Here is a 23081-nt window from a genome sequence, read left to right on the forward strand (position 1 = left end):
GTCGAAGAGGTGTTGTTTTCCATGTAATGGATGATTCCTCGACGCTTTTATTCGTATTATGGGGCTAGAAGCGATGACCGCTTTGGATATTTGCGAGGCGCGTTATATCGAAAGAATATTCTACGGGAAGGAACATAGAGGCCAGAATTGTATCAAAACTTAAGTTTAATTTAAACTTAAAATCACGAGGATATGTACAGGCCCTCGCGTGAGATAAATGTCATTGACGAGTCATCTTTCGTATCGGAAGATGAAACTTGTTTGTTTAACTGTATTCTATGTGCGCCGTTGAAGAATCTAACATTTCCACCTCGGAACTCATGTCGTTAGTTGAATAATTAACGACAACGCTCTCACGGGACTGTTCCGCTTTTTCGCTGGTATTTTCGTCTCCTTTTCCAGAATCTTCGCCCCATCCAGAAAAAAGATTCACCCTAAGTTTATCGATGTTCTGGTCCTGTGGGACCGCAGGTCCCGCAGTTGCATTCTCTCCTGTCTCAGCTTCCTCCGTTTGAAGTCCTGCATCTGGAAATTTGTATTTTGGAACCTCTCTTGGCGCATCTGTAACAATGTTTTTGCAAATAAAAGAATTTTTATATACAGAAACCCTAGTGACATTTTTTATCCAGAGATAAGTAATCCAACAATTTTAAAAGATTCTTACCAGGATACGGTGGAATCTCATCGATGAGTTGCTCCATGACGTAACCCAACATTGTTGTTGTAAATGTATCGTCTCGTCGAAGTCCAAGTGCTTTGTGAAAAGCATCGACAGCTTCTTGAGAATTGCCCATGAGTGCATGAATGAAACCCATGGCGGAGTAAGTCGATGGACTTAATGGATTCAATACTAAGGCCTGCAGACGATACATGTAAAATTCTTTCATTTTGATAATTAATTAATAGGAAATATTTTCGAATAAAATAAGTAACGTCGAATATATAATTTTAATGGAAAATATCGAAAATATCAATTAAATTGGTAGGCATTTTTCGTACCTGTTGATGAAACTCCAGCGCTTCCTCGTACCTTTTCATCTTTCGGTAGGTATGGCCTAAATTATTCAGCAACGCTTCCCATTTACTGGGTAAAATGACATCCTTCGTGCCGCCTTGTATCCTTTTCATCGCTTCCTTAAATTGGCGCTCGGCGCTCTTGTAACTGTACTTGGTGAAACGATAACTCTTGATTAACCCAAGAAATTCATCGGATAAGAATGATATTAACTAGATTAGGAAATTTTTCTAATGAATCTGGATATTAATATATGAACAGATGAACGGAAAAAATAAATTTTATACAAAGAACGGATGAGAAACACTATAGGCTATCGATTCCTCAAATTTCAAACAGTTGATGTACTTACTCCAAATTGTAAAATGATATAACACCCATTTCATGAATGACAAAGGGATCGTTAGGAGCTATTTCCTGTGCTTGCTGAAAAAATTTATCTGCCAACTTGAGATTGTTTGTTAAACCACATTCCAGGCCAATATATAAAAGTGGAAGGTGGCAGCCCTTCATTAATTGCGAAGCCTTGAAATATGCTGCCATGGCTTGATCGTGTTCATTTTCTACTGCAAAAGAGTGACCATAGGCAAGCCAAGCTGGACCAAATAACTTGTCTAATGCAGTAGCTTTCGCTAAATACCTGCGGGCAGGGTCACTTTTGCCTAAACAAAAAAAAAAGGAAATTTATATATTGATTTATTTATTACAATAAATTGAACAAATAAGTGCACCTACCAATTGTATAATAATAGCAGCCAACGGCAAACCATGCAAGTGCCATATCCGGATACAAGTCGACCAGTTTGTGTGCCAAATAAAATAATGCTGCGACATAAAAATGCAACATTACATTTTTATAATACATTTATCGCATATCAGATATTGATAATTAATTAATTATACCATTTGTCTTTTTTAATTCCACCAAGCATGCTATATGTACTGGCAGACAGGTGCTGTGGTATGGATCTTTTTTCAAAATTCTATATAGAAAAATCAAGCATATAAGTACAAAAAAATGTATTAATTAAATACCACTTGACGTAAGAGAAAAATATCCACCTTTCAGTGAGTGAAAAACACTGATGATAATCACAATTATAATACATTCTTTCAGCCTTAGAAACTTGCATGTCCAAATTATCTTGCAAACGATCCGTCACAAGTATTCCCATGACGCAACACGTTATTACAGGTTGCTTCTCGGAGGGGACTTGGTATTTTTTAAGTTTACTCTTGTACAACAATTTGAGTAATTGACTCTCTCCCTCCGTGCACTGTTGAGCAATTGGCAGAGATTCCAGAAGCTCCTTTTCTAACAAACATTACATTTAAATTATATATGGTAAAGCATAACTAAGAGATAATCAAACAATCAAGTAAATACCCTCCGCAGCTGACAGCATTTGATTTTGAACTAAGGCCTCAAAAGCCTGATATGAATATACATCACAAATTAAGGCTTGTTTGTAACAGTCTGTTGCCATTGCTCTATTATCCATTGCTTCATAAACTCGTCCTTTGACATATAATATTGCACTTTGCACCTATATTAAATGACCAGAAAATTTATGTGAAACAGTAGTATTAAAAAGTAAAACAGTATCAAGAATATAACCAGACTGTTTCTAAATGTACTCACATTTTTTGGTGCATTCTCAAGTATATCCGCACGATCAGAAAAGCTTATACCTGAATGTGACATACTATTACATATCTCAGACTCATTAATTACTTGCAATGCTTCCGAAAACTCTTTAGCCTCTAGTAAACAACGAACAGCCAGGTAATGACATCTTACATCTGTCTGAAATTGCATTGCAAGAGGAATAATATAATTTAACACGCTTGTGGTAAATAAAAATACAAACAGCATGCTACTCAACCAAACCTTTTCTAATCCTCGGCTTCTGATGAGATGAGCCGCTCTATGATATTGTTTCATGAGGTACATACACTGGGCTAGGACGCACACATCCTTCGGATCTTCCTTGCCTAATGATAATACCTTGTCAGCCCAGAACAACGCAGCACCGTAAAGATGCTGTAAATGAACAAAATTTACTCTTGAACTTTTTCTCGGCACCTTGTACAGTGTATTCCAATCGACTTACCAAATCAATGTACGACTTAACCATATTCCTATAAGAGTCTAAATCTATACTATTATTATCCATCAAATTTTGTGTCTTTTCACAGTCTCTATCAACTTCTCGACGCGCCATTCTCCAAATTAATTGGATCGACTCGCTTCACCTCATAATGCGACGAAAATTCGTAGGTTATGTTTGAATTGAAGATGGGACAAATTTCAAACGTCCTTATGCCGAGTTTTCAAATTAGCAACCAAAGTATAATCATAACCTATGAGCGTAAAGTACCACAGTGGATGATTTTGAAAATCACATAAAAATTCTAATTAGAATTTTCGCTGAGTTAAAAAAAAATATGATTAATAAATTTAAAGAAACGAATGCCATATATTCCTGTCTCTTGTTCATAGTGCGTTTGTACATCTACGCTCTTTTTCTTTCATGACTGTCGCAGATTTGATGGCGGCTCGTACAAAAGTTGTTTTGAGTGAATTTAAGTAAAATATATTCATCGGAACACGTGGGTTACTATGATATATAAACTATTCCGCCACGACCGAAGGAATTCGACAAAGTGAAAGATTCATCGAAGGCAAATTGCGATCACATTATTAATTTTAGATTGTTCGTTGAACAAGATGTCACAAAGTAAGATCTTTGTAAGAAACCGAGCTCTAGGTTATGTGAGCAACCACATAGCACATGCAACGAGATTTATCCTAAAAAGAAACGAGAATCTAATTGTTACTTCTGTTGGAAGGGCATTTCATACATACAGCTGTTCCCACTTTGCGCTTCTCACCGTCTCGAGTTTACATGCAAGCGATATAACATGCTTAGCTGCAGACACATATCATATCTTCTCGACCTGCGAGAACAAAATTTATGCTTGGCGACGAGGGAATGAATTGAAACACACATATACAGGTCATGATAGTCCTGTACATCTTTTATTACCCTTCGGGCCCCATTTGATATCAATTGACGAGGAGAGTAATATAAAAGTCTGGGATATTAAGACAGAAGAACTCATGCTCGAGTTGAATTTCAGCAATGATATCTTCAAAATAACTACTCTGGCTCATCCTTACACATATGTTAATAAAATACTGCTAGGAAGCGAACAAGGACAATTACAGTTGTGGAATATAGATACTTCAAAATTAATTTACACTTTTAAAGGTTGGAACAGTCCAGTGACCGCATTGGAATCGGCTCCAGCAATAGACATAGCAGCAATCGGGCTTGCGAGTGGTAAGATTATTTTACATAATCTTAAAGTGGATCGGACTGTATTTGAGTTGATGCAGGACTGGGGTCTCGTCACTGCCATAACGTTCCGCAGTGATGGCCAACCCATCATGGCGACGGGCACATCAATTGGGCACGTTGTTTTGTGGAATTTAGACGAACGAAAGATGGAAAGTGAAATTATGCAAGCACATTTAAAGGCAGTAACTGGATTAAGTTGTTTGCCGAATGAACCAATGATGGTATCCTCTTCTCCTGACAATTCTTTAAAATTATGGATCTTTGATTTAGCCGATGGTGGAGCCAGGCTGCTTAAAATACGTGAAGGTCACTCCGAACCACCAACGTGTATTCGATTTTATGGAAACGATGGAGACAATGTATTGACAGCTGGTGGAGATTCATCTTTGAGGATCTTCTCAACAATCACGGAGACATTCAATAAGAGTCTTGGCAAAGCCTCTTATGACAGAAAAGCATCAAAGAAAAAAGGTAGAATAATAGTGGATCCTGCAACTATGCCTCCTATAATGGACATTGTGTCCGAAAAGACACGAGAGAAAGATTGGTGCAACATTGCCACATCCCACTTAGGCATTGGAATGGTCTCTACGTGGTCATATGACAACAAGAAGATGGGAGAACACTTGTTATTACCGGAGCGATTTCGTAAAAAACAATACGTTTCTGCAACGAGTCTCTGCATAACTCATTGCGGAAATTTTATTGTTATCGGATACAGTAGCGGTCACATTGATAGATTTAATATGCAGTCTGGAATTCATAGAGCCACTTATGGCAAAGAATCAGGAGGTCACGAAGGAGCAGTTCGAGGAATCACAGTAGATGTCTTAAACCAAACAGTAGTCAGTGCAGGCCGAGATAAACTGCTTAAATTTTGGCCCTTCAAACCCGCACAAAGTACGATTTTTGGTAGACTTGATATTTTTAAACCACTAATTTTCATATAATTCTTTATAAAAGAAAATGTAATCATTTTTTACAATCAATTCTAGGCAGAGAGCCCGAAGCTACGGTACAGTTAGATGAACCTGCAGAGTGGTTGAGAAACCACAAAGAAAGCTCTCTCGTCGCGATAGCTCTGCAAGATTTCAGCATCGTTCTCGTCGATTTAGAAAATAGACGAGTTGTAAGACATTTCCGAGGACACTCTGGACGCCTTACAGATGCTACGTTCAATCCTGATGCAAGATGGTTAGTGACAGCATCCATGGATTGCACAATACGCACCTGGGATATTCCTTCTGCTCATTTGATTGATGTCTTTCAGGTAATCACATTTTGATCTCGAAATTTAATACATTAATCATAATCTAAATGTAAACAGTCATTGGCGATTTTTTTCACAAAAAAAAACTACCTTCATGAATAACTGAATTCAGGTCCCGGAAGCATGTACTTCGGTCCACTTCTCTCCAACAGGAGTGTACTTAGCCACAGTACACGTTTGCAACCTCGGAATTTATTTGTGGTCAAATCGCATGCTCTACTCCCATGTGTCATTGAAAGCACTGCCTGCGGATTACGTAGTCCCATCGATGGACCTTCCTGGAATTCTAGTGACAGATGGCGAACAGTTACTGGAACTAGAAGAAGAAGCAGAGACAACAGATGAATACTCATCTCCAGACCAGCTACACGAAACTTTGATAACCCTGTCTTTGTTACCCAATTCAAGGTGGCAAAACCTGCTCAACATAGACATCGTCAAAAAGAGAAACAAACCAAGGGAGCCTCTGAAGGTGCCAGAAACTGCTCCGTTCTTCCTGCCCACAATCCCAGCTTTGGATATAAAATTCGACCTGTCGAATGCAACTAATACAACGGGCAGTAAATTGCTCAAAAACACAAACTTGCAAACTCTCACTTCATTTGGCAACCAGTTGTTATCCACTACTGAAACAAATGACTTCACTAATGTTTTCGAGATGCTGAAATCATTTGGACCTAGTTCTGTTGACTTTGAAATACAGTCTCTGTCGTTGGATGAAAAACACACCACTGAAGTCTTATTACAGTTCTTGGCGATGATCAAGTGGATGATGACAACTAAAAGGGACTTCGAACTGTCTCAGGCTTACCTCGCTGCATTTTTAAAGACACATGACAGGACGATAGTAAAAACAAAGAAATTGGTGGATTATTTGGAAGAACTCTCCCAAGTGCAACTAGAAAACTGGTCAATCCTTAGAGAGAAATTACACTATAATCTCAGCTTAGTTGAACACTTGAGAAGAATGTAATAGTACATTTCATTGCAGCATTATTTTTATGGTTAAGATGTACAATATAATGTATATAGCATATTGCTCCTTTGTTTAGTATTCAGCAATTTGATAGCTGTTGAGTTATTAATATCACTAAGTGCACAAGTGAATATGAAAATATTTTATTTCTGATGTACAAGGCAAATTCCGAAATTTACACATAGTTTACGTATAATTATGAATAGCGCAAATGATCACTTTTTTGTCACCGGCCTTGGCATCAAGTTTAAGTAATTCTACTTTGCAGTAGCATCGACCAAGAGTTTGTGTTAGGCTAGAAATATAAATAAGTAGATTGTTTGATTTAAAAGAATGTACATTCAAATTTGATATTAAAAAATTAACTCCCTATTTTTTAACGATATTCTTGTAAGTGTCTATGCATTAAATGCGACGTAAGTCAGAAAATACATTGTACAACCTATAAAAAGTATCATAAAAGTCTTTACTATAAATGTACTGCATATGGCAATAAGAAAACAATAATTATTCCCTATAGGAGAGGAATCCTTGTAACTGTTCAAGGGTTGCAGGTTCAAGTCCTAGGTCCAGAATGTAATCCTTGAAGGATGAAGTGATTCTATATACACTGCGTTTCACTGCACTGCGTAAGGAGGTTATGACTTGACGTATCAGTCGGTCATCGGTTTGAGGTTTTCGCACCAGCTGCATATTGATTTTCTGTAATTTATCAAGCGAGTGTTTCAATGCCAAGAGTACAGAAATTAATGCTGGCAAGTCTTTCTGCACAATCCCATAAGGATCTTCCATGAGGGATACCACTGCAATGGAAGAGAGAGCATCGGATGCCCAGATGATTTGCTGTGCTTTGACTAAGACATGCTTTACTTTGCTGTCAGTTTGCTCTCCAAATATGTAGAAAATAAGTGGCTTAGAAAGTAAATAATTCACCAAACGTTGTTTCAAGTTCTGGAAATATTGCAGGATAAATTGTTCACTTTGTTTACAGACTGTTCTTTCCACTGGGATAGGAGAAACAATCTTCGGAGATACCAGATTCCGCATGTGGTAAGCATGAGATCTCTCCATTGGTTGCAACTTTGATAAAGTAGATGGCGCAAGCACCTGGACATGATCCTGTCTGCCCAAGCATGCTGCGTCAAGTTCCTTTGTAAAAGATTTTATCATCTCTGTACACTTGTCAACTATGCAATTCCAGTTGTACGGATGACCTCCAGGTTGGCTCAAAGTAAACAGCATCGCTCGTCTGTGTTTCTCCTTTTGAGACAACGTAACTAGATCAAGGTAGCCCAGATGCTGAATTATTGGGATCTTATCCATAGATAATGCCTCCGGAAGAGTCACGTTCAAAGTTTCATTGCTGAAAACAGCAGTGCGAGCCACTTCGAAGGGAATCCACTGCGTTAAATAGGCTTGGAATATTATATGCATGACGTTCATACTTAATGCAAATAGTGACATATAGAGCCACATGTGAAATATCAATGATAGGCTCAACAAGCCTGTGATCCTTGAGAGGGGCTCGTTTTCCAAGTGCAGGAACAATGTAGTTAAAGCAGCATTGCGAAGGTATGCTCCAAATATGAAATATATTCCAAGATAATATAACGTTGGCCAAACTGCACTCAACATCACCATTGGAAGGGCCACTTCGATCCCTCTTTTGACTTGAGAAAATTTCGACTGTGGGATTATTGGAAATTGTAAATAGTGGAAGCTGAAGCTGTTCGTCTTTAAGAAGAAGTATATCCCAGCCCACATTCCTCCCAGTAAAAGAAAGTAGTGCTCCTCGACTAGACACGAGCCTTCTTTTATGTCACAGCTTCTAGTTAGAGCCCCGTACCTTCCGTCTTCCAAGGACAAATGTAGCCAAACTAGAGTAGAGCCGATGACCATGTACAACGACCCCATAACGAGATTGCGAGGCATAAAAATGTTACATAGAATTGCAAATCTACTGTTCAGGCATGGAGGGGCGTTAAGGTAATTCCTGCTACATATTGCTCCTTGGAGAAATATTATCACTGCGAGAGCCAAATAGTAACTCCATGTTTCGAAGCGTGTGATGATCCCCCAGGTATCTCTTAACCAAGAAAGTGGGTGCACGATACTGAGGTTCGTTATCAGAATTACGCAGGTCGTGAAGAAAAATTGCAGGATTATGCTCGAGATGATAGCCGCAAGGATCCTCTTTGCCAGCAACTCCTTGCATCCTGCTTTTTCTCCGTTCAACATGATCGTAGACGATTCAACCTCAAAGTTACTCTTTCTGCACTTCTTCCTTTAGACGATCATTCACAGCCATCTATATGCCCACTGTAAATACTCCATCAACTCGTGCACTGATGATCAAGACTTCACATTTCGCTTTCGTTTATGACTAACGAGAAATGAAAATTAAAATGTACCGGCTACACATAACCTATCTTAACACCCTTGAAAATGCCGGCAACTTTCGCACACACGTTAAGTTCGGAGATGAGTTGGGAAATTGCTCATGGGCTGGGTCGCACGATCGCGTTCTATCCTCGGTGGAGAATGCGAGCAGCTCGCGCACTTGTCAGCTGATGCCACTCATGGCGGCCCAACTCATCTCTGCATAGAGTATTACTATTTTAGGGATTTTAGGGAGGGGCCGGTTCTACGTTCAAAGTGTTCGAATTCACCATCCTCGCTATGGTTACCGATCTTGAATATTCTTAGTTCATGTTATTATAGGAACATCCTCGAGTTTCCCCACACGCGGTTTCCGTAGACCTTTTCCTTTTACGGCAGTGTTCTTTTTCATCGAGAAGATTCGTTATCCGAAAGAATTGGTCTTTTAGTAAAATAATGTCGACATTAGCAAGCCCGTTGGCCGTTGGAGGCAGTCGGCAATCTGGCGCTCCCGTCCGCACACAAAATGGTACGTATTTTCTTGTTAAAATTGAGGGGCAGTCAGCAATCGCATATAACACATTGCGTCGTTTACCGGTGTCATGTAGGACGGAAGGAGTGGAGTTGATTCTTTACTCCTGTAGTTAGCAGGATCTAATATTAAAAAATTTATCCACGTGCACTTTTTAGTTATGGCAGCCTGTGCGATTGCAAACATTGTGAAAAGCTCTCTAGGTCCAGTTGGTCTGGATAAAATGATGGTGGATGACATCGGAGTAAGCATCGCTAGCTTTTTTACCACATGCGAAATCAATATTCTTCGCATTCTTACGATGCTGATATTTTCTTAGGATGTTACCGTGACGAATGATGGTGCGACGATACTGCAATTGTTAGAGGTTGAACACCCAGCAGCTCGTGTTTTAGTAGAATTAGCTCAGCTACAAGACGACGAAGTTGGTGACGGTACAACTTCTGTGGTACGTCTTATTAAATATATTTGTTATGTGCTACATAGGAATATGTGAATTTAAGCACCGTTCATACTCTTAGGTTATCCTGGCTGCAGAGCTACTAAAAAATGCAGATGAGCTTGTCAAACAGAAAATTCATCCTACATCGGTTATTAGTGGTTATAGGCTTGCTTGCAAGTAAGCGCTTCACCAAAGTACATCGATTCTGTAACTTAGTGGTATTAATATTGATCTTTCTGTTTTAGGGAGGCCTGCAAGTATATTCAGCAACATTTAACTGTCAGTTCGACCGAATTGGGAAGAGATTGCTTAGTTAATGTAGCAAAAACTGCAATGTCAAGTAAAATCATTGGAGCGTATCCTTTTATAATACATTATGTTTAACTGAATTAATAGGGAAAGATATGCCATTTGCCACAGGTATTATTTTCCTTATTGATAAATAGAGATGCTGATTTTTTTTCTGAAATGGTTGTTGATGCTGCCAATGCCGTCAAGATCAACGACGTTAAAGGAGGAGTCATATATCCAATTAAAGCAGTGAATGTATTAAAGGCTCATGGAAAAAGTGCTCGAGAATCAATCTTGGTGCATGGCTATGCATTGAATTGTACCGTAGCTTCTCAGGCAATGGTCAAAAAGATCACAAATGCAAAGATCGCTTGTTTGGACTTTCCCTTGCAAAAAGCCAAGATGAAGTTGGGAGTCGAGGTTCTTATTACGGATCCAGAAAAACTTGAAGGTGTCCGTCAACGCGAGTGCGATATTACAAAAGAACGTATTCAGAAAATTTTGTCCGTCGGAGCTAATGTAATTCTCGTCAGTGGTGGAATCGACGATTTATGTCTTAAGGTATATACATACTAGTCTTGCAAGAGTGTTGCAAGATTGTTTATTAAAATTGCAACAAACTTGAGTAGTAACAATTTCCATGATACTAACATTTATGCACTCTTATATTTAGTATTTCGTCGAAGCTGGAGCAATGGCCGTTCGCAGATGTAAGAAAGTCGATCTGAAAAGGATCGCCAAGGCAACGGGTGCGCATTTCGTTACATCCCTATCGAACATGGAGGGCGAGGAAAGCTTCGATGCTAATAATCTAGGTGAAGCTGCAGAGGTAGTTCAAGAAATGGTCTGTGACGATGAACTCATCTTGATTAAGGGGTAATTTCTAGATTTTCAATAATGTTCATTAACTGAACTGAAATAAAGGTATAAATAATATTATATTTTTAATATCAGGCCTAAAGCAAGGACAGCCAGTTCTATTATCTTACGTGGACCGAATGATTATTATTGTGATGAGATGGAGCGATCGGTGCACGATGCTCTGTGCATGGTGAAGCGAGTTTTGGAAAGCAAACGCATAGTGGCTGGTGGTGGATGTGTTGAAGCAGCGCTATCAATATATCTAGAGACATTCGCCACGTTTTTGGTAAATCTAAGACTCCATTTCTATTTATTTAATGTCTTAAGCAAAATTACCTTTAGGTAACTTTAACTTCATGTGTTATTCTTATAATTTTCAGAGTTCCAGGGAGCAGCTGGCTATTGCAGAATTTGCAAAATCACTGTTGGTGATACCGAAAACATTAGCTGTTAATGCGGCTCAAGACGCAACCGATCTTGTCGCTAAATTAAGGGCTTATCACAACTCCAGCCAAACGAAACCTGATCATGCGTATCTCAAATGGTACGTATCGCCTATACCAATGGATAGACGTTAATTAGCACCTTAAGATTGTGAAGAAACAATTTAAATATGTATTATATATTTGTTATACAGGGTTGGACTAGACTTGACAGAAGGAACTGTCAGAGATAACAAGACAGCCGGAGTGTTGGAGCCTGCTATTTCCAAAATCAAATCATTGAAATTTGCCACCGAAGCGGCTATTACCATCCTGCGAATCGATGACATGATCAAGCTAGATCCTGAACGTCCAAAGGATAAATCCTATCAAGACGCCATGGCTGCAGGAGAATTAGATTAAACAAACACTAATTTTGTGCTATTTTCCGTTCACGTGTTGATATTTCCATTGAACGAAAGTCTGGTACGAGGGCGTTCGTCTTTCATTAACACGGTTAAAGCTAAACAAAACGTATGATTAATGATACATTAAATAAATTTTTACATCATTGTATTAATGTTCGCATAAATTAATGAAAGTACAACTGCGCGTATACCGCAGTAAATGTGTACCGTCGCGAGTACTTCAAATAAAGCTTTTTCATTTTATTTAGTACCATGTCTGGAATCCCATTTTTGTTTCCGTATATTAATGAAAAACGCATCGTATAAAATAAACGATTGCAAGAAATTGATAACCGGTAATTATAAAGCGATATTATAAGTATTTTGTTTTATTATATAATATATTACATTTACTGATTTTGATACCATACTAGGGAAATACAGTGTGTATCATCGATATAAATTCAATTTTTAAGGTCATTCAAATTTAACGATGTCATTTATTCAATGGAGCTCGAAAACAAATCAAGCGCAATGATTTAACTTTTTTTTACACGCCCATCTGATCGAATATGCATTTTAATAGAATACATATCACCTCTGCAAAGAGATTTGCAGACTCGTACAACTAATAAGGCAGAGTAATTTAAAGTTCTAATTATATCAAGGATAGCGCAAAAATAATCGCCAGACCATTGCAAGACCTTATCGAAAATCCTACACTGAGGAGTACATACAATGTATGAAAAACGGAATTTGAAAAGATAACTGCCATATCAAAATCGTACAACCGAATCTCGTTAATGGAAGTACACAATTTTCTATTTTTTATTGCAAGGTATTAACTGCAATAGAGTCGAGAGATGTGATATGTATTCCCTATTCTACTAGCGGTTATTTAAAAAACCATGCGCCGGCAGTCCTGAATAAAAAAGGTCTTACTCTATCTGTAGGTCATTTTCGCATACTATCTGAAAAAGGTCTCGAACATTATCGTCTAATCTCTAAACCGAACGTAATTACGCGAATGCTTCGCTGATCAATGAAATGTAGAAATATACTCTCCCTTAACCCTAAGTAGTTTTTTTTTTTCTTTCTTTCTGTTAAATGATGTGAGAACAACGTAATAAATATTTATAAGTCCGATCTTTATGTTGAACGCGATTCGAAAGACACATTCGACATGACGGTATAATACCGATGTCGTTTAAAATAGACTTTCAAGTCCGTATCAATTATTTTCTTGCGAAGAAATAGTAAACGTAATTCCGATGACGCGAGCCAGTTTACAACTGAATACGAGCGAAAGACGAAGAGTCGGCTCTTCACAACGCTGGATTGTCGAATTTTGGGCCTTTGGTAACGAAGATTTCGGCGTATGAATATTCCTGGCTCAGCTCCAATACTTGGAATTTCTTAAGGACTAGTAGTGTATAGAATTTCTGCGCCACCTAAAAAAATTAGAACGAAGGTGATTATTTTAAAGCCCAAATTTAAATTATCCCCAAGGTCTTTGTAATACCAGTGACGACAGTAAATACCTGCTTCCGATTGTTTTTGTATGCCATTTCTGAAAGGGTCAACCTATCTTTGGTGTCCAATTTATTTTTAATAACGTGATACATGTGCGCAGCCCGTTTGTTCAGCACGCGCTCCTCAAACTGCTCATAGGTCTCGTCCACCTGTTGCTCCTCTTGCTAAAATGACAAAAAAGAAAATGTTGACAAGATAAACAATACCCAGAGATGTTATGAAATTAAATTTCTACATTAAAACATACCGGTCCAACCGAAGGAGGGAACTCATAGTCTTCGTGGTTCCAAGGAGTCGCTGGCCCTCTTTCGGAGACAGCACCAGGTGTATGAGCTGGAGGATGCTGCTCATCGTAGCCCATGTAAGAGACAGGAGGTTGTGTCTGGAAAGGTACAAATGAATGACAGTTGAACGCTAGATCAATTCCAAGTAAATACATAAAATCTAAATTGACAGCTTCCGTACCTGATCGTATCCCATATTTTCCATTTGTGGCATCTCCGCAGGCTGTGGAGTGATAATCTCTTCCGGTTGGGGAATAACTGGAGGCAAAGGTGGTTCCTCTTCCGCAGTGCCAAGAATGGAACTCACTTCAGCCGGTGGGATTTGTGGCATTTCTATGCTCATCGAAGGTGTTTCTGGTGGCACGCCCATTATTTCCGTGGATTCCACAGAGGGTAGCATAGTACTGATGTCGGGAACCGAGGTTTCCGAAGGTAACGTTACTTCCGCAGGGATAGGAGGACCCTCCGGGGTTGGGGCAGGTACTGGTGGGATCACACTTGGGGGTTCAACGGCTTCGACAGTCAAGGAGGGTTCACTGACGTCTGCTGCTGCCTTGGGCTGAATAAAGAATTATGCTATTAAATATTCTGAACTTAATGAAAAAAAAGTATGGAAAGGATTGCAGAATATCCGCAGACTTACCTCCTCGTCTAATGGCGTCTTACGCTTACGACTCATTCGTTTACTGAGTAAACTAGGTTCAAAAGCAGCTTCTGGCTCTGCGTCCCTCATCTGTTCCAATGCCATTCCATCCTCTTCGACACCCAACCGACCAAAATCTTCATGATCGTACGACTTACTGGTCAAGTGTCGTTGATAATTCTGAAGTCGGAAAACCAGATACGTTTTTAGATAATCAAAGGCAACTCGACAACGTTGATTATCACGTTAAACCATACCTTGAACAACGCACGCGCCGGGATTGGTCTTCCAGGAAGGGCGAACAATTTTTCGACACCTCCAGTCTCCTTCCAATGCATTAATCTTTTCGTTGGTGGCGCTAGATCTAATGTCGTCACGATGTCACTTGTGTCGGATAACTGCGCCTTCATTTCTTCACCTGATATGTTTTTCACCTCATCGACTATCAATTTCCTCTTGCGCTTTGCCTTTGTGAATCCTAGGACAGAACGATAAATGTACACAATAAATTTTTGCACCGTGCAAAAACATTCTGTTAGAACCAATAAAATTCAATATAGTACCTTTCAACGCAGAAGCATCAACAGGTGCAAGCGCAAAACTCTCTTCTTCATCGTGGAGCAACGTAGTCTGATCTTGCAACGGAGGTGGCTCCTCGATAGCGTCCATTGGATGCTCTTCAGGTATTGGTGGTGCTGGAGTGAACCTACGACTAGCTACGCTCACTCGACCCTCGATCTCCTCTCCGGTTGCTACTGGCGTGGCAGGTCTGGAGCCCCCACTACTGCTAAATTATGAGAAATATTTTGGTTGCAGTACCGTAGAATGCAGACTGAGTAAATGTGATAGGAGAATAAAATCCGTAGATACCTCATTCCACCCATCGGAGACGCAGGCCCTCCAAAGTGATCACCTAAATCCTCATCCGATTCTTCATGAACAGAGGGAGCAACGCCAGCAGAAGCTGCAGCTTCCTGCTGTTCGCTAATACTGCTAACCTCAGGCACTGGGACTTCTCCCATCGGTGCCTCGTCAAAAAGACCTCCTTCAAATAATCCTCCAGCTAAAAAAGAAATTTCATATATACCCAATAAATACTCTGCTTACAGGAAGTACCGACGAGACACGTACATATAATATCTTGACCTAGGTGACCACCAAACCCATCGTCTCTTATAGGTGTATCTATATCCATTGCTTGAGCAGTAGTCGACGTCCCGGCAATGGGTTCTTTTTCTTTTTGTTCTAATGCTGCTTCTATTCCAGGTCCATCACTGAATAACATATGACTCTAAAAATAAGTGTCAATCTTTATACATTAAGAAACAGAGAAAATAAAATATATTGAATCGTTACATGGATATCATCGTGTACCTGGTCTAACGATGGCTCCATCGTACCAGCATGCCTTAATAATTCTGGAGGTTCAGCATCAAAACTCATATCGCCAAATCCTTGATCATGAGTTACCAAGGAAAGGGTACCATAGTCTTCTCTCATTGTTATTTCCTCGGCTCTAGATTGGTTTAAACTAAATTGGGCCTCAATGTCAACATCTCTGCAAGAGTTACAAAACAAACGATATAGTTAATGTAGGGTTTCTTCACATAATTATAAACAATGAAAGAATAGTACATACTTGAGCTCTGGCATAGCGGTGTCAAAATCATGAAACACCTCAGGTAATGTAATAGCATTAACAGCAGCTTCTCTGTGTTCTTCCGGCAAATCGACCATGCCTGGCCGAAATGCCATTTTGATTTTAACAAAAGCTTCATTGCAGTCCGCCAAGAGGTACTTGGCTTTTCTCGAATATATTCTGACGACTCCTAAGAGAAGGTGGCCCGATGTCCTCAGGGCCATTTTAACCTAAGAAACAATGGTCACGTATGTTTGAAATTCAGCCCAGTAGTTTTATAAAATACATTACTTTTTTTAATACTCTTACCTTTGGCTGTAGAATTCCATCGACGGACTTCTCAATATTAGTTTCAAAAACATGGGCCTTCGTCAGCTTTTTATCCCAGTGTGCCGCTAGCCAAATACGGGCCAGAGGCCCTTTCTTGGCCAACACAAAGTGTGCATAAAACATAGTGGATCCTCTTTATTAACGTACCTGAAAAAACCGTCGTTTATCTTACGAAACTCATTTAAATCAAGTGCAAACAAGCGTATAGACAATAGTATACAGGCAACTGCATACAAAAAGTGCAACATTAAATTTGAAACGGAGAAACCGTTGGATAATTCCATGCGAAAATAACACCAAAACTTGGAATATTTACAAAGAGCCTAATCAAGACGCGCGTAGTTTCAAATTATCACGAAAAAATTTTGAACGACAATATAATCTAATTATATTGTCAACAAAAGTGCTTAAGATGGCGTCTCGGAGCCTAGTTTTGGCGGTTACTTGCAGGAAAGGCGGAAAAGTCACTTTGCCAACTCTGTTATGCCCGTACCTTGAAGAAAATAATAAAATGTGTCACATTACACTCCACAATATCATGGTCTGCCTTATTTACTTTTAATTGTGGCCCGTTCCCGTAAACCGACCACACATACGTAAACTTTGCCGTCGATCGCGTCTCCAATAGCACCCACTAGGCAGCACTAGGCAACTGCTCCGTTTTCAATAGCATGAAGGACGTTACAAAACGCCCAAAAAGAAGAACCGCCAATGGAAAGCCGACCGTCGTTTTCATTGGAGGAGCGGAACGACAGTGGCCAATCAAAGACCGGTTTTTAGAGACTTTAGAGAACCTTCAAATCCATATTCTCATGAAAGCGACGACCTCTTTCCCTGCCTACAGCGACGTGTTCCTGTCGCTCCGTGAAAACAGCAGTACCGAATTCGTGGTGGGAGATGGCGGCCATCTTGCGTTCGTCTTGGCCGCGGGAAAATTTGAAACCAGTCAAATAAAAAACCAGCACCATGCAACTACGTCGGAATAATACACACAAGGAAAAAAAAAAACAGCTCACATAAAGTACTTTTAAAGACATGATTAAATAATATCGTAAATGCTGTATCCTACTTACTATTTTTTAAATCGCAACCTGAAAAGGTTCGTGCAACACGAAAATGAACAAAAGCACGAGGCGTTGACCAACATTCTCAAATTGCTAATTTTATTTATAGTTTTATGACACAAATCACTTTTAGCATCTACATGAGTAGGAGTACAGGCTATACGAGATTGAATTTGATACAGATCACTTATCAGTGTAAATACAATGCATTTCAATTACACACTATAAACTAGATACTTAGAAAACACTGTACAACGCAGCTGAACTGTCGGATACTTTACATATGATACAGTCACTCCTGGGAGCGAGACGAATCCGATCTACGAGAGTTTCGTATTCAGTGGAGAGAAGCCGCACCTTTTTGCCCACTGTTCGGTCATGCTTGTTCCATTCCCCCATCAAACTAAAAACCAAAAATTGCAGACGACGTACAAAAATAAAAAAAGAAAACCAGAATCTCTCCTTCCCCAGCGCCCTTAATTAAGTCTAATTAAAAGATCGCCCGAATAACAACGAACTGAACTTGAATAAATTCCTGCCGCTAAAACTCGACATGCAAAGTAATCATAAACGTGTTAAAAGTGCGTATAAATTCAACTAAATCGCGCGGAGGGCTCGAGCTTGTACTTTAAATATTTCATTCCATGGAGCGAGGTTTTATCTCCGCCATTTTGTCGCTCGGTCCTCTTAGATCCATTTCGGTAGGTCATTCTTTATCGGAGAAGACGTTTCCAGTTCCCGGACGACACAAAGCTCGGCTTCTCTCTGCTGAACTGGTCCGCATCGATGCCGTCTCGTCGTCGAGGAGTGTTGAAAGATTGCAAAGTGGCACAGGCAGGAAACCTCGTCCTCGAAAAGTGTTCGGCCCTCGTGCACGGCGTAGGGGTCCGGCCCTACCCGGGTGTGTCCCCTTTTCGTGTACCACAGAGCGTTACAGCAGTCATCGATACAATTACATATTTCATACAGCTTAGTCTTTTGTGGCTACGTCGGTCAAAACTCGCTCCAACGCGACAAAACCCGTGCAAGCGTGGATACGTCGACGCGACATCGGAAGGGAGCAAAGAAACAAGATGGCGGCGGCAAATTCAACGCAAATTCAACGCAAATTCTCCGACCTCGACGTATCCGCGCGCGCAAAAAAACGACAACTTGAAGTGCACATTTTTTCCCACCCTCGATAATCTCCCGAATGAACTCCGAGTTCGAAATTAACGCGCTATTAAGAGTCATCGACAATTTGGCAAGCCGAAAATGCGCACTTCGATTAACTTCCACCCGTACACATTTCTCTTTCTAATTCGCTCGCATTTCCCTCAATCTCGGCCGACTTCGCGTTCTCGCGTTTCGCAGGCGGAACGGGGATGAACGGAGAACAATGTAAAAAATATGTATTATTAATAATATTGGCATGATGTTCGTATGGCACGTTTAGTTTACTATTCAGTGACGCGTTTACAGCGGTTACGTGGGATCGCTATACAGACAATAGATTTTTTTTTTTTCTTCAGTCGAGATGCCTTCCGCTCGCTATACACACTCATGACTATCTCTCATTCGCACACTTTCTCTCTCTCTCTCGCACCTCCGATTCGTATTAGCGTATACAATTTGTCCTCGATATTAAAATCCTCCATTGCACTTTCCCATCTTCACAATAAATGCACCTTAAACGTATTTACTCATTATGTACAATTAGCTGCTTCCTAAAAATGAACGCTCAAACAATCGTTATAAGATTCCTATTGCATTTTTGGTTGGTAAAATGGTAAAATAGATTGCACCGAAAGGTCATGCAATTAAACGCGATGGAAACGAATGAAAAAAAAAAGGGGGGGGGGAAGAAAAAAGAAGAAGGAGGAGGGAAGAAACGTAGTTGGGGGCCGTGAGAATTTCTCGATCAGCAAGAGATCACTCGCAGCTTCCTCGTCTTGGCAGTCCTCGGGACAAAAGATCGCAGGAAGGGGAAATTATTGATAAAGGGACCGTTAAATATTGTGGCGACCCACCGGAGATCCAGATCTGGGCATCTACTTGGAATAACTTCATACAGAATTGACTTAACTACGAGTACAATTTTTTATCGGCTAACGTGGCTCTACATTTGGCAGCGCGCGTTGCCGTGGCTCTTTTAACAACCGATTAACGGATTACCACCGATATCGACTCCCAGAAGATCTTGGCTAAAACTATTTCGAGTAGGTGCCCGGGTCTGCGGAGATCAAAGTCGCGAACCAAGGAGGTCGATCGCTCTACGCGGAAATGTTCGCGTTTTCGCGTTTCCTAATTATTGCTAAAGGAAGCAGCACGCGCGCTGGTGGAAGACTCTGCGAGCAATCCGATACTGCTATGTCTCTATACAAACTCAATTGAACATGCCCGAAAATCCATGTTTTTCGGATGCTGCGGATTGGCACGGTCGAAATACAAGAGACGAGAAAAGCTCCCCCGATACCGGCCCGAGATCAATAATTATAGTCTCAGGAATGCCAGAAAGTCGCCCAAATTAGGGATAAACATTGACCAGAAGTGTTAAGTATTATCAGTGAAATATCAATTAACGTTACGAGTTTAAGCGGATTCAGGTTAGGGAAAATCGGTGTCCAGTTCTGATTTCCTCTGGCATTCCTAGCTCAGGCAAGTCCGAACCGCTCGACAACTGGAACGTGGATGTCCGTGAAATGGATAGAAAATCAGGGAATATAGTTAAAGAAACATAAGAGACATTTGAAATTTTTAAGATGTCAGAGATCAGCGAAGTGCCTCGCTCTCCATTCGGTTGGAAGCGCAAGGTGAACGAGTGACGCTGCGCGGTTCGAAGATCAATTTAAATATCATACATAGGTTTGACAAGCAGCTCCCAATTAGGAGTAAAATGTAAGAAGCACCGATCGGGTCGTTCGAATTAATTTAATCGGACAACGCGCAGCGAAACTCGGGGAGAAGGTTGAAGACCGAGGCACGTCTCGTCTCGAGATCGACGAGCCTCATTTAGTATCACGAGGATCCACGTACAAGGTCACCGAGGTTTATTAAAAACCGAGAAACGAACCTGCCAATCGGCGAACATGCTTATCGGGTCGGCAACGAGGAGCCAGGGGTCGCAGTTCGAGGATCAGGACAATTTGGCAGGGTACATTGCAGGGCGGCGAACGTTCGTTCCGGTCGCGCCCTAAAAAGTAACGACGTCGCACTAAAGAGGGCCTTACGCTCTACTTAATCGGCAATGTGTATAGACTTTTAAAAAAATAACAAATTACATACAGGGAACGGGGGGAGGGTAGGAGAGCAGGGAAGGAAGAGAGGGGCCTGGGCGCGTGGGTACTTTGACACGTGACGTCGAGAATACAAATGAGAATGAATATAATAAACGCTATCACTTAACTCTTTAGCTACGTCTGCGAGATATAATCATTTATAGAATATAGTACCTGGCACAGGAACATGACCTCTCAGTCATTGGCATCACAACGTAACAAGGACTACGAGCTGCGGTCACGCGCACTTCACCTAGTCGGTCCTGACCGCACCTTTGCTCACCGGTCCATCCCCAGTGAAGGGTCAAAGGTCGATCTCGGCAGACGAGAGTGCTTGCATCCCCTTTCGAGTGAGTGACAGCAGCCAGACACTTGGTCCTGAGTATTTTCGCATCGTCTTCTCGCGGACGAATCGCGCGTTCGTCGCCTCTTCCACGGAGCGAGGCCGAACTCACCTCGGCTTGGTCGTCTTCTTGGATCCCTACCGACCCCACGGACGGATCCCATCGTCAGGATGGGGTGTCCAGCCTCCTCCGCACACCGGAGCCCGGTTCCTCTTCGGCCTCGGTCCACCCACGGCGTCTCGGCCTCCTGGTTAAAGGGGTCGATGGGCACCGGAGAGCGGTCCCATCGCGGATTTCAAAGACCCCCGAGAGGAGGTGTCCGTGGGCCGGCCCCGCGAGTTACCCATCTACGGGACCAGCCATCACCTGGCGACAGGGTTGGCCTCGCGAGCTGGCTTCCGGTTGGCAGGGTCGACTTCCGCCGGAACTCGGTGTCCATGCTGGTTCCATGGGTGCGCTGGTCGGGTCGGCAACCAGCCTACGTGGATTGGTCTACGGATCCCTTCAGGGTCGGTCGACCTCGTCCCATCCGGAGCACGTTCGGTCCGATGATCGCAGTTTTCGCAGAGATGGCTTCTAAGCTGATTTTTGAGATGATCAAGGACACGGTTGACTCAAAGAACGCAATCTTCCCTGCTAAACGCATCATAGCGCGAGATGCCTCGAGACCTCGACGGTGGCTCGGCGAGTCTAGGACGATAAATCCCTCGCCAGCAACGCTCGTCGATAAATTCTAAAACTTGGAATTCAAACAGTCTGCTCTCTCGAGGACAACGATTACCCATCTTTAACTACCCGCGTCATAAGGTAACGAGCCTAAGGGCGTATCGAGGCGATAATTTTCCACCTTCCTAGATCTTACCACCATACCCGACTCTACCCCTGATCGACCGGTCCGCCATCTCCGAGCCACCGTCGCCTCCCTCTCGGAACCCGACCTCCCGCGGCCAGTGTACCCGGGAAGTCGCGAACGGGAGGAACAAAACGCCGGAAAAAAAATCACCGGAATTGAACGCAACGGACCCGACCGATCTTGTTTGGCTCCCTTCAGGGACCCATGGGCCCTGTCGGACCCCCTGTCCGACGATCCCCCCACCCCAGGAAGCCCCGTCCATCTAACCACCCCGGCTCCCAGTCTCGCCCTAGGTGCGGCGACTGTCCAGCGAGTCCGAGGGCGCCCTGCGTAGTCGAACCCCGAAGACCCCGAGCGTCAGAGTCTTGCCACGTGGGGTTGCCCCGTGGGGCTACGTGACGCTGATCGCAGGGTTGGAGGGGCCCGAGGGCGCCGGGCCCACGTCGCTCTTAATGCACTGTCCGGTCAGCTGGTTAACGCTGAGGGGGTTGTTGATGTCGTGGGGGTTGGTTCCGACCGGGTTGCGGTGCGGCGGGGGCGGCGTGGGCTGCGCCGAGCCGGCCCCCAGGGGCGGCGGGGGCACCGGGGGCGTCAGGGGGCAGGGGCAGGGGCTGGCCAAGCTGGAGGGCGACGGCAGCACCAGAGACGGACTCGCCAGGCTGGACAGCGCCGACAGACCTCCGGGACTGCTCAGCGACTCGTCTTCCTCGGGAGTGCCTGCCTCCCCCACGCTGCCGAGGTTGTCCTCCGAGTGGTCGTCCTCGCCCTCTCCGTCGGCCTCGCCGTCTCCATCTCCTCCCTCCCCCATGTACCTGATACATTTCTTCTTACGTCTGGAAACAACGAGTTAGGGTCAGTCGGACGTCGGTCCAAGGAGGTCGTTCAGCGACGGCGGGTCGCGACCCCTCGAGTCTCGCGGTCTCCTCTTAATACAAATTGATACAAAGCTCCAGGTCGAAGGCCAGGTCGAGGAGAGGTCATCCCTGACTCAAGGGGTCCCGGTCCCCACAACGCTCCGGTTTTACGGCTAGGTGTTATACGTTTGTAACTAAAAGTGCATGCGTTCACTCGCTGCCGCCGCGAGGCCGCGCTCGACGCGAGCGTTCTCGAAGCGTCCCTGTATTTTCTCTCCTCGAATTTCCCGACGCAGTCGGGCGGGGCCTCCCTCGACATT

The 23081-nt window shown here is 42.4% G+C and overlaps 6 protein-coding genes across 11 annotated transcripts in view; 2 read left to right on the top strand and 4 right to left on the bottom strand.

Moving 5' to 3' along the window:
• Positions 1–147: 147 nt before the first annotated feature.
• On the bottom strand, positions 148–3259 carry LOC105694872 (cell division cycle protein 16 homolog). The gene is made up of 11 exons (XM_012415971.2): positions 3130–3259; positions 2907–3059; positions 2658–2822; positions 2403–2562; positions 2078–2330; positions 1919–1998; positions 1751–1840; positions 1368–1677; positions 1000–1162; positions 665–857; positions 148–561 (listed from the first exon to the last, which is right to left on the bottom strand). The coding sequence occupies exons 1-11, from the start codon at positions 3238–3240 to the stop codon at positions 266–268; spliced, it is 1974 nt and encodes a 657-aa protein (XP_012271394.1). The 5' UTR covers positions 3241–3259; the 3' UTR covers positions 148–265.
• Positions 3260–3718: 459 nt separating this feature from the next.
• Positions 3719–6650, top strand: LOC105694890 (WD repeat-containing protein 36). The gene is made up of 3 exons (XM_012416018.2): positions 3719–5280; positions 5376–5650; positions 5763–6650. Exons 1-3 carry the CDS (start codon positions 3747–3749, stop codon positions 6621–6623), a joined length of 2670 nt encoding a protein of 889 aa, XP_012271441.1. The 5' UTR covers positions 3719–3746; the 3' UTR covers positions 6624–6650.
• Positions 6651–7102: 452 nt separating this feature from the next.
• On the bottom strand, positions 7103–9099 carry LOC105694891 (nucleoporin NDC1). The gene has a single exon (XM_012416019.1). It carries the CDS (start codon positions 8862–8864, stop codon positions 7134–7136), a length of 1731 nt encoding a protein of 576 aa, XP_012271442.1. The 5' UTR covers positions 8865–9099; the 3' UTR covers positions 7103–7133.
• A 227-nt stretch (positions 9100–9326) lies between these two features.
• On the top strand, positions 9327–12224 carry LOC105694908 (T-complex protein 1 subunit alpha). Its single transcript, XM_012416049.2, has 10 exons — positions 9327–9534; positions 9696–9781; positions 9857–9985; positions 10059–10156; positions 10225–10335; positions 10426–10831; positions 10944–11146; positions 11225–11417; positions 11512–11675; positions 11769–12224. Exons 1-10 carry the CDS (start codon positions 9462–9464, stop codon positions 11974–11976), a joined length of 1671 nt encoding a protein of 556 aa, XP_012271472.1. The 5' UTR covers positions 9327–9461; the 3' UTR covers positions 11977–12224.
• Positions 12225–12333: 109 nt separating this feature from the next.
• LOC105694900 (double-strand-break repair protein rad21 homolog) lies at positions 12334–17048 on the bottom strand. Of its 2 annotated transcripts, none has more exons than XM_012416041.2 (13): positions 16883–17048; positions 16369–16536; positions 16060–16289; positions 15795–15978; positions 15552–15711; positions 15291–15483; positions 14984–15204; positions 14678–14898; positions 14421–14600; positions 13959–14336; positions 13741–13875; positions 13502–13657; positions 12334–13411 (listed from the first exon to the last, which is right to left on the bottom strand). In XM_012416041.2, exons 2-13 carry the CDS (start codon positions 16510–16512, stop codon positions 13286–13288), a joined length of 2328 nt encoding a protein of 775 aa, XP_012271464.1. In that variant the 5' UTR covers positions 16513–16536; positions 16883–17048; the 3' UTR covers positions 12334–13285. The 2 variants fall into 2 exon arrangements, with proteins under 2 accessions (XP_012271464.1, XP_012271463.1); XM_012416040.2 differs by having other exon boundaries at positions 14984–15207.
• A 1822-nt stretch (positions 17049–18870) lies between these two features.
• Positions 18871–23081, bottom strand: part of LOC105694860 (protein pangolin, isoforms A/H/I/S) — a 124724-nt gene continuing 120513 nt past the window's right edge. For 4 of the 5 annotated variants that reach the window (XM_023434109.1, XM_012415947.2, XM_023434112.1 and 1 more), the window contains one exon: positions 18871–22740. In XM_023434109.1, the coding sequence (XP_023289877.1) occupies positions 22299–22740 (442 nt within the window). In that variant the 3' untranslated portion in view covers positions 18871–22298. The remainder of the gene's footprint in view (positions 22741–23081) is intronic. The other variant, XM_023434110.1, reaches the window with a different exon arrangement.

The sequence above is a fragment of the Orussus abietinus genome, unplaced genomic scaffold, assembly GCF_000612105.2.
Source record: "Orussus abietinus isolate OABI.00-Male unplaced genomic scaffold, Oabi_2.0 scaffold27, whole genome shotgun sequence".
In the NCBI taxonomy this organism is placed as follows: Eukaryota; Metazoa; Arthropoda; class Insecta; order Hymenoptera; family Orussidae; genus Orussus; species Orussus abietinus.